At 35.8% G+C, this 9,203-nt stretch overlaps 1 protein-coding gene across 1 annotated transcript; it reads right to left on the bottom strand.

Annotated features, from left to right (window-relative positions):
• Positions 1–3,785: 3,785 nt before the first annotated feature.
• On the bottom strand, positions 3,786–4,792 carry LOC140960427 (protein LURP-one-related 12-like). The gene is made up of 2 exons (XM_073418689.1): positions 4,408–4,792; positions 3,786–4,330 (listed from the first exon to the last, which is right to left on the bottom strand). The coding sequence occupies exons 1-2, from the start codon at positions 4,621–4,623 to the stop codon at positions 3,926–3,928; spliced, it is 621 nt and encodes a 206-aa protein (XP_073274790.1). The 5' UTR covers positions 4,624–4,792; the 3' UTR covers positions 3,786–3,925.
• Between the last annotated feature and the right edge of the window lie 4,411 nt (positions 4,793–9,203).

The raw sequence follows: 9,203 nt of genomic DNA, 5'->3' as shown, positions 1-9,203 counted from the left end.
AGTAGCTAATTTGATTTGAACTTGATCTCTTTGCTGGCTAACTGTTCGAGCTGACTCAAAACTGGACTCACTGATGTTGAACCGCATTGATAATCTTATTCTAATATGATATGGCAATGAAGCGGCAGTATACTGCTTGTGATTAAGCGCCACTTTAATCATCCAACATCTCAACATATCTTGGCTTTGTTTATTTATCAGCTAAACTGCTAGACTAGCAGCTAACATCTTGTCCACTGAATCAGTTTAGCTAATCCGCTGTCAGCTTGGGCTCAACACCCTGTAGGCTGCTAGATCATTAAAATTATGGAGTCAAGAGAAGTGGCTACAATGTTAGTTGCAGAGCCAAGACCTTTTCCTTTCCCCTGGTAAACTCATAGAAAATTTTTGAGAGGATTTTGAAATCCATTTTTAATATCATTTTAAAACAAATTTTAAAATATCAGCTTTCAAATGTCTTTCTTAGAACAACTAGCTCTGATACCAACTGAAAGATCGGTTCGGACACCTTTGAAGGTGCTTCAAACACAATATTCTCCATGAACTTCAATAGCTCGTGTTCTAATAATGTTTACACCGATGAATTAAATCGAGTTTGATTAATAATCAAGCGAAAAACACTCGAAGTAATCTTTCGTTAAGAAAAACTTCTTGGTTTAATATATTTTGCATCTAAATAATTGAAAATTAAGAAAATTAGTTGTTGGCATATATCAGTTCAGTTATGGTAGAAACTGAACTGACAGATGCTCTAACTGATCAAATCAGTTTGAAAACAATAGTTAAACAGTTAAATTCACATGATATGTTTATGGATGTTCGGAGACTTCAATTGCTCCTATGTCACCTCTTCTATCTCCTCGGGTAGGATATACTAGAAGACTTTGGATTTATACAAATCCTTGTACAAACCCACTCAACTTAGGATTTAATCTACTGCATTAACTGAACTCTTAGTCTAAACTGAAGGCAACACCTTCCAGCCAACACTTTTTTAACATCTGTGTGTGAAAACTACATACTCAAGTTTATTGTCTTTGTGTAAGACTCACTCAGCTATTTAATAAGCTCAACTCACTGATTTATGTGAGTGATTGTGTGTGCATGTGTGAGAACTAAACAATAAATACCACACAAAGGTGTTCTCACACACTGAGGGACATAGGGCTTCTGAACTAAGCTGATAACACGTTGAAGTGTTTCATCTCTTCTTCACACACACTTGTTCTGTATATTGGTCTTCACTGATCTTCTATTTATAGGCGGGAAATGGATCGTACAGTGAGACTCAATAATTGTATACGTTGCAGCTTAAATGTGTTCTTTGAAATTTGTGTCTCGACTTTTCCGACACATATGCTGGAACATTTTGTCTTTAAGTGTTTCTGCAACGTTCATTATTGTACCTTGATCGTACAGTTTTTTTTGTATCGTTGTGCGTAGCTGGAATCTACTTATGTAAGCTTGTATTTATCTCCAACATGTTGATTCCTAACTGATGCTCTTAGCTGGTCATCTATACTGTTCTTCAGTTGGGCTGGTGAAATCAGTTGACTCGTCATTTGAACCTATTTCAATCTTTCAGCTGAAGGTCTTCTGCTGAACTGCCTGTCAACTGGACAATCAGTTGAACTGGTCTTTGATACTTCAGTTGGACTGATTCAGTTTGGGCAATCAATTGGCACTTTCAGTTTGCTTCTTGAAAGCTTCAGTTTTGGCTCGGTTAACTGATCAGTTAGAAGCTTGATCAGTTACAGTTTCCTGTGCACTTTGATAAATCATTAGAAACAAAATAACAAGTTTTGCTAACATCAAAATCAAGATTGGGAACATAAAATGTTCCAACAACATGCTTATAATTGAAAACTTTGATTATGTATTAATATATGTATCTTTGTTATTTAATCGGCACGATCGACTCTCACTTGGTGAGTAGTACTTACCCAAACACTCACCCTTTATTATCCTTCCCAGATAATAATGGTGATTAAGAACTAGTTCGAAATCAAGTACAATTAATAATTCGGTTTTGTTAAGTTTATAAATCGCTAACGCATTTTGTTTTGAATCGCATTGTAAATAACATTATCTATTATTATGAAATAGACTGATTTGGATATTTGATTACTACGAAACTTGTTGTTTACAAATTATGTAATTGAGAAACAACGTCGGTGTCGACTAACCCCAGTTTCTGGACGTGACATAAATCAAAATAGTATCTGACATTACAATTATGACCCGACGATATTTTCTTCAAAAGTTATGAGATTTAATTTATTTTACAGAAACATGATATGTTATTAAAAAATTCAAGAGTAAAATTTGAATAAGGGAATAACAGGGTAGAATTTAAAGAGGGACAATTTTGGCTCATAAAAAAAATGATAAATTCGAGAATGTGCTGAAGCTATAAATGTATATTTATGAATTTTCCCTCTTATCTGAATAACGTACAAAAAAAAGTTTGTATTAATTCACGTCCACAAGTGCGACAAATCACAATCTTTATGGGGTCATTGCATGATTTTGAACCATAAGTTAATTCTTGCCTCTCAGCTATATATGCCATAAATGTCTAAATCCCAATGGTGGGACCAATCTAGGATATACATTAATTATGAAAAGAAAATATAAAGTAAAGATTTTTTACAATATTATTTTCTGTTTGAAAATAAGACCATTATTAACTTAAACAAATATTGTCTTTTTTAATAAAATAACGAGAAACATGTTCATTTGTTTGAATAATTGAGCTGGCTTGACGTTATTTGAAAAAACGAAATGGGAAACATGCTCATTTGTTTGAATAAGTGAACTGACTTGGTGTTTTTTGAAAAAACTCTCTACTTCAATTATTATTTTTTTCACAAAAGGTATACACATATAAAAAATTTACATTTAGCTGTGGTATACATATTATATTTTTTTTGCGTTTGATAATTTTTGTTTAAAAATATATATTATTTTATTAGGATATGATACTTATATATTAATGATTTATAATATTTACTGATAAGAAAAAATCGAAAAAAATAGAGAAATGTACAAAAATTAATTATTAGTAAACACACATCAACAAAATAGACTAACAAATATTATGAATGATGAACTCTAAAAAATTTTTTTTTCTCACATTGACATATTAAATTTAGTTATTATGAAGTGTTCAATTTAATATTATAGAAAATATAGTAAAGTATAGATACGTAAAAGGCAATTACATATTTTTGATATCTTTTTCCCTGTATGATATCTTTAACTCCATTGATGATTTCATTAGATATTTTGTAATTTGAATTACTTTTATTTTTACTTTGAAAAAGAAATTACACCACGATCATGTATGTTATATTATATTCAGTTTAACCTTTTTTATGGTTTGCACTTTTATTTTATTTAGATATAACGAAAATCGTATAGTGTTTATATATATGGCAAAAACTTGTGTGAGACGGTCTCACGGTCGTATTTTGTGATACGGATCTCTTATTTGAGTCATCCATAAAAAAATATTATTTTTAATGCTAAAAGTATTACTTTTTATTGTGAATATCGATATGGTTGACCCGTCCGTGAGATTGTCTCACAAGAAACCTACTCTATGTACATAGAACACATCAAATTTTAAGGTAATAAGTGGCCATATATTTAATCTATTATACTTAATTCATCCATTATTCTATTACATGAAATCCAGACATGAAAAATGCTAAAAAAAAAAATACATATATAAACATAATTAAAAATAAAAAGACAAACATTTCATATTTTTCAGTGCCATATTTAAAAAAAAACATTTGAGAAATAGTATCTTAAAAAATTTACTTGGAAAAAAAATTACTTTTTATTTTTTATTTTTTTAATTTTGGACATCGACATTAAAAAATAGTATTGCGTAAAATCACACACAAAACTACAAAATCTATGGAGAAATAATCGGCGCCACACCAACCCTACTACCATTGTCACCAACCCCCTCCTCCTCACCATGAATCCGATCAAGAACGAAAACCAAACCCATGGCGAACGCGCCATCGAACCCAGGCTTCAGTGAAAGCAAGAAAACGTCTTTTCCAAGCACGACATTCGTGGAAGAATCCACCTTGCTTCGTATCTCCGCCACCGCTTCGTTCTCTTCGTTCAAGATTTTGCAGTTCCGACACCCGAAGGAGCCCTCTATGTGGTATTCCACGATCGGACTTATGTACACATCCACAGCTACGCTCGATCGACCGATTATGGATGATCTGCGTATGCTGAACTGCGGCTTTTGCCCTTCGGTTCTCTCGCCGAAAAAACCTTCCCATCTCTGATGCAGGCTCGGCCACTGTTCCGAGGATTCCAGTCATATATGATTGTAAACAACAGATCGAATGTGTTTTATGGGTAAAATAAATTAATCACCTTTCTGCGGACTGTGAGGAGGCATCTACCGTCAGCGTCCATGAGAACGAGTTCGCCCGTTTCAGAAGCGTCGGGGCCGTAGGACTCAACGCGGAAGACGAGTTGGCCTTTGGAGTCATAAGCACTGAAGCCGTCTCCCGAGAAGAAATGGGAGGTTTTGAGCACTGTGAGGTGGATTTCTTCATCATACACATACCCTTCTTCCACAATCGTCATTAGAATCTGATTAATGAATGCTTTTGGAGGCTGATTTGGGTGGCTCGTACTTATGGAATGTGAGGGGAGTTGGGTTGCACGTGCCTTATAACGAGCATGTATTTTCAAAGCCAACTTTCCTGGGTTACAAGGAGTAAAAGGCTCAGTAGATGTTCTCTAAGTAATTTATCATTGTTGAATAAGTGATCGTAATTTATCTACTCAACATATTTGTCATATGATAAGTGTGTTGCTGTAACATACCGTATTTTTGAGCATACTTAAAATTTGGTTTTCTTGAATAAATAACAATATCTCAAAATATACTTGTAAATAAATTGCTTTATCAATATTTGAAATGTAAACCAACTAACAAAAGTGTTTGTTTTAAACAACATGAATTAAAATAATTTGTTAAAAAAAATTAAACAATTTATCATGCATAAAATAAAATATTTGAAAACTAGGCGGTCCTCGGGTTAGTCTATCGTACAATCCGAGCCATCTCACTGGTCTTCGCCTCTTGTCCCCTCAAACTCGTCCTCACTTGCATCGATCAAGTCTAGTGAGTCTAAAGACTCAACATGTATAAACTGTGAATAACGAGCAACACGTAATAAATACACAAGCATTTTAAAGTAGCCCATACATACTTACAACCTGAACATACTTACATACTCATAGACGTGCCATCATTTCATAAACATTTTCATAAACATACTTGCATCATACATATTTAAACATACATAGTCATCATCATTTTGCATAGAGATATGTTTCAAAATAAGTGACCTGTAACATAGTGCGCCTGATCAGACTAAACCACAGTACTGGGCTGACAGGGATGTCCACTACCACATACATAAGATCCCCGGTCATACTTTACCAGGTGGATTGGTCCCTGATCATACTTTACCGCTTTCCAATCATGATCAAAATCCAGTCATACTTTACCGGAGTGGAGAGGTCCCCGGACACGTTCTCCGGCTTCCAAACCCGTTCACATTTGGTCACAAGACAATTATCATACCTCAAAAACATAAAATATTTTCTTTTGCACGTCGAACATACTTACATAGCATTGAGGGATTCGTTGGACCTCGCTTGGGCTGTCGCTGCACATACTAACACGTTTTCAAGAAACTCAAATTTCATAAGTTAATCATACCAATCAAGCTTACCATCGAAGTAATAAATAACTTATGAATTTCTAGACCACTCGGGACTTGACCAATTTAAACATCATACTAAACCATGAGATCGAACCCCGAACCAAATCCTGATGTGAAGAATGGACTTTTTCCAAGCAATGGAAAAACCCGAACCCCGTTTAAACCGTGACTCAAAGATTCCCATTCAAGATTCGTAACAACTAGTCTAACCCTCATCAAGTTTAGACATAACGACGTATTAGTACCCCAAAGGAGGCAATAGCACCTAAAATCGAAGTCCGAAGATACCAGAACCAGTGCCTAGGTGCTGAAGAGCAGCGCTGCAATGCTCCTAGTGCAGCGTTGCAGATCTAGCCCTGCGCGAACTCAACCCCAAAAATCCATCTTCTATCCATTCACTTCCCTATGCCTTCTAATGCAACCAAACCCATACCGACTCGAAACGAACACCGAAAGATGACTGATCACAACACATGACACACCTAAATACAGCAATGACCACTCGGCGATTCTCAACGAAGCCTGCAACCAAATAACTCAAGAAACATGAAGAACATATTTTTAAAAACGTCACAGTTTGAGCAGTCCCACAAAAATGATCATAACTCACTCGTTTCTTGTCCAAAAATTACGAATTTACTATCAAATCGAAGATATCAAAAATTACTACGTTTTAAGTTGAAAGGTTTTCCAGAAAATCGACCAAAAATTCAAAGTACTCAAAATGAGAGCAGACTCGATTTTGAGATCTAAAATTTTGATCCAAAATCGTTTCAAACGTTTTTGCTCAAACTTTTGCATAACAAACATAAATTTTTACACACAATAAACATAAAAACATATACTATGACGAGATCGATGCAAAAACGAAAGAATATACATGCTTTTGATCTTTAAAACTCACGATACGACGGATAACGACGCGAGGGAATGCGGGGCTCGATCCGGAACGACTTGTGGCACAATTATTGCTCGAAAAATCAACGAAATCTTCAGAAATTATGCAAGGGAAGGAGTGGCTGCTGCTGAGAATAAAGAACCCAATCTTTCTCTAAAAAAAATATGAAATGTCTATGTGTGTGTTGAAACGTGTGTGTGCGCGCGCGCGTGTGTAGGTGTGGGTAACATGTGTGTGTGTGGTTAATTAGGGGAAAAATATTGCTTGATAAATTAATTAACATGCTAATTAACATACTAACCCAATACTAACTTTATTAAAATCTCATAATTAAAAATTAAAATACACATGTGAAAAACTTTAAAAGTTTAAAATCTTAAAATCATATAATAAATTAAATTAGGCTTTAAAAAAGCATAAAATTTCATAAATCTTTTACAAAACAAATTTCTTGACTTTAAATAAAATGCCACATTTTCTCAAAATTGCCTAAATCGTCGCCGGTCTCTTTTCCCGATCCCGCATCGAATATTCACCTAAAACATAAAACTCAATAAAACATTTTAACGTGCATCACAGTAAACATGTAACAATTTAAAAATAATGCAAATCGTAAATCATCCATGGTTAAAAATCATTTTAAAAATTAAATAAATTATTTTAACCATTTAATAAATGCAAGGGTTTACGTGTACTGATTTTGAGCTCTACAATTCCTCCCCCACTTAAATTAATTTCGTCATCGAAATTAAATCTTATCGAAAAAATCCGGGTAGCGATTCCTCATATCTTCTTCGGCTTCCCAAGTGGCCTCTTCCACTGATTGATTTAGCCATTGTACTTTGACTAACTTGATGACTTTGTTCCGAAGTCACCGCTCCTATCTGTCTATAACTCAGACTGGTCTTTCTTCATATGACAGATCTGAAGCAAGCTGCAATGGCTCAAAACTCCAGACATGAGAAGGATTTACTATATACTTCCTTAGCATTGAAACGCGGAATACATTATGTACTCCGGTCAAATTCGGTGGTAGGGTTACACGATAAGCAAGTGTCCCAACTCTGTCAAGAATTTTGAATGGTCCAATGAATCTCGGACTCAGCTTGCCTCTCTTTCCAAACCTCATAACACCCTTCATAGGTGCTATCTTCACGAAAACATTATCTCCTACGGTGAATTCGAGATCCCTTCTCCTCTTGTCAGCATAACTCCTTTGGCGACTCTGGACGGTCTTCATCTTGTCTCGGATCTTGACCACCACATCTGCAGTCTGCTGAACAATCTCTGGACCAAGTTTTGATCTCTCACCGACTTCATCCCAATGAATCGGCGATCTGCACTTCCTTCCATACAATGCTTCGTAGGTAGCCATACCTATGGATGATTGAAAACTGTTGTTGTAGGTAAACTCTACTAGAGGTAGCTTCGATTCTCAATTCCCATGGAAATAGATCACAAAAGCTCGCAGCAAATCTTCCAATATCTGAATCACTATCTCAGACTGGCCATCTGTCTGAGGGTGAAAAGCCGTACTGAATAGCAACTTCGTGCACATAGCTGAATGTAAACTCTTCCAAAAAGACATTGTGAATCTCGGATCCCTGTCAGACACAATAGAAACAGGGATCCCGTTCAAACAGACTATCACCCAGATTTAGAACTCTGCATACTGAGTCATGGAGAAAGTCTTCTTCACCGATAAGAAGTGTGCCGATTTAGTAAGTCGATCCACTATAACCCAAATAGCATTATATCCTCTGACTGACCTCGCATTCCACAATGAAATCCATGCTTATATTCTCTCATTTCCACTCGAGAATAGGGAGTAGCTTAAGCATACCTGCAGGCCTCTGAGGCTCTGCTTTCACTTGCTAGCAAGTGAGACACTCGGATACAAATCGACAAATGTCCCGCTTCATCCCTGGACACAAATACAATATCTGTAAGTCCTTGTACATTTTGGTAACTCCTGGATGGATGGAATACGGAGATGTATGTGCCTCTGTCAAAATATCCTCTCTGATCGAATCTACACTAGGAATCCACATCCTTCCTATGTACTTCACAATACCATCAGACACTGCGTACAATACGCTGCCCTTAGCTTCATCCTTCAGTCTCCATTTCTGTAATTGTTCGTCCGAAGGTTGCCCTATACGGATTCGTTCTAGCAAAGAAGATTGGACTGTCAAATTAGACAGTTTGGGAGCTCTGCCCTTAAGATAAACTTCTAACAAAACCTCTGAATCTCTGACTGAAGAGATCTCTGCGCTGATAGATGTGCTACGACTGCTACTTTCCTGCTCAAAGCATCTGCCACAACATTAGATTTTCCTGGATGGTAGCTAATTTCACAATCGTAGTATTTTACCAATTTCAACCACCATCTCTATCTCATATCCAGCTCTTTCTGCGTGAAGAAGTAATTGAGACTCTTATGATCATGAATATCTTGTATTTCTCGTCGTACATATAATGTCTCCATATTTTCAATGCAAAGACAACGCAACTAACTCGAGATCATGAGT

This window comes from Primulina huaijiensis, chromosome 15 (assembly GCF_012295235.1).
Source record: "Primulina huaijiensis isolate GDHJ02 chromosome 15, ASM1229523v2, whole genome shotgun sequence".
Taxonomy (NCBI): Eukaryota; Viridiplantae; Streptophyta; class Magnoliopsida; order Lamiales; family Gesneriaceae; genus Primulina; species Primulina huaijiensis.
Note: the sequence above shows the minus strand (reverse complement) of the source record. Positions and strands in the feature narration are given on the sequence as shown.

What these genes read in the sequence shown, in the direction of transcription:
- LOC140960427 (XM_073418689.1), bottom strand. Translation starts at nt 4,623, where the DNA reads ATGACGATTGTGGAAGAAGGGTATGTGTATGATGAAGAAATCCACCTC. An exon ending in TCCTCACAGTCCGCAGAAAG is followed by an intron (nt 4,331 to 4,407) that starts GTGATTAATTTA and finishes TCCTCGGAACAG; the next exon opens with TGGCCGAGCCTGCATCAGAG.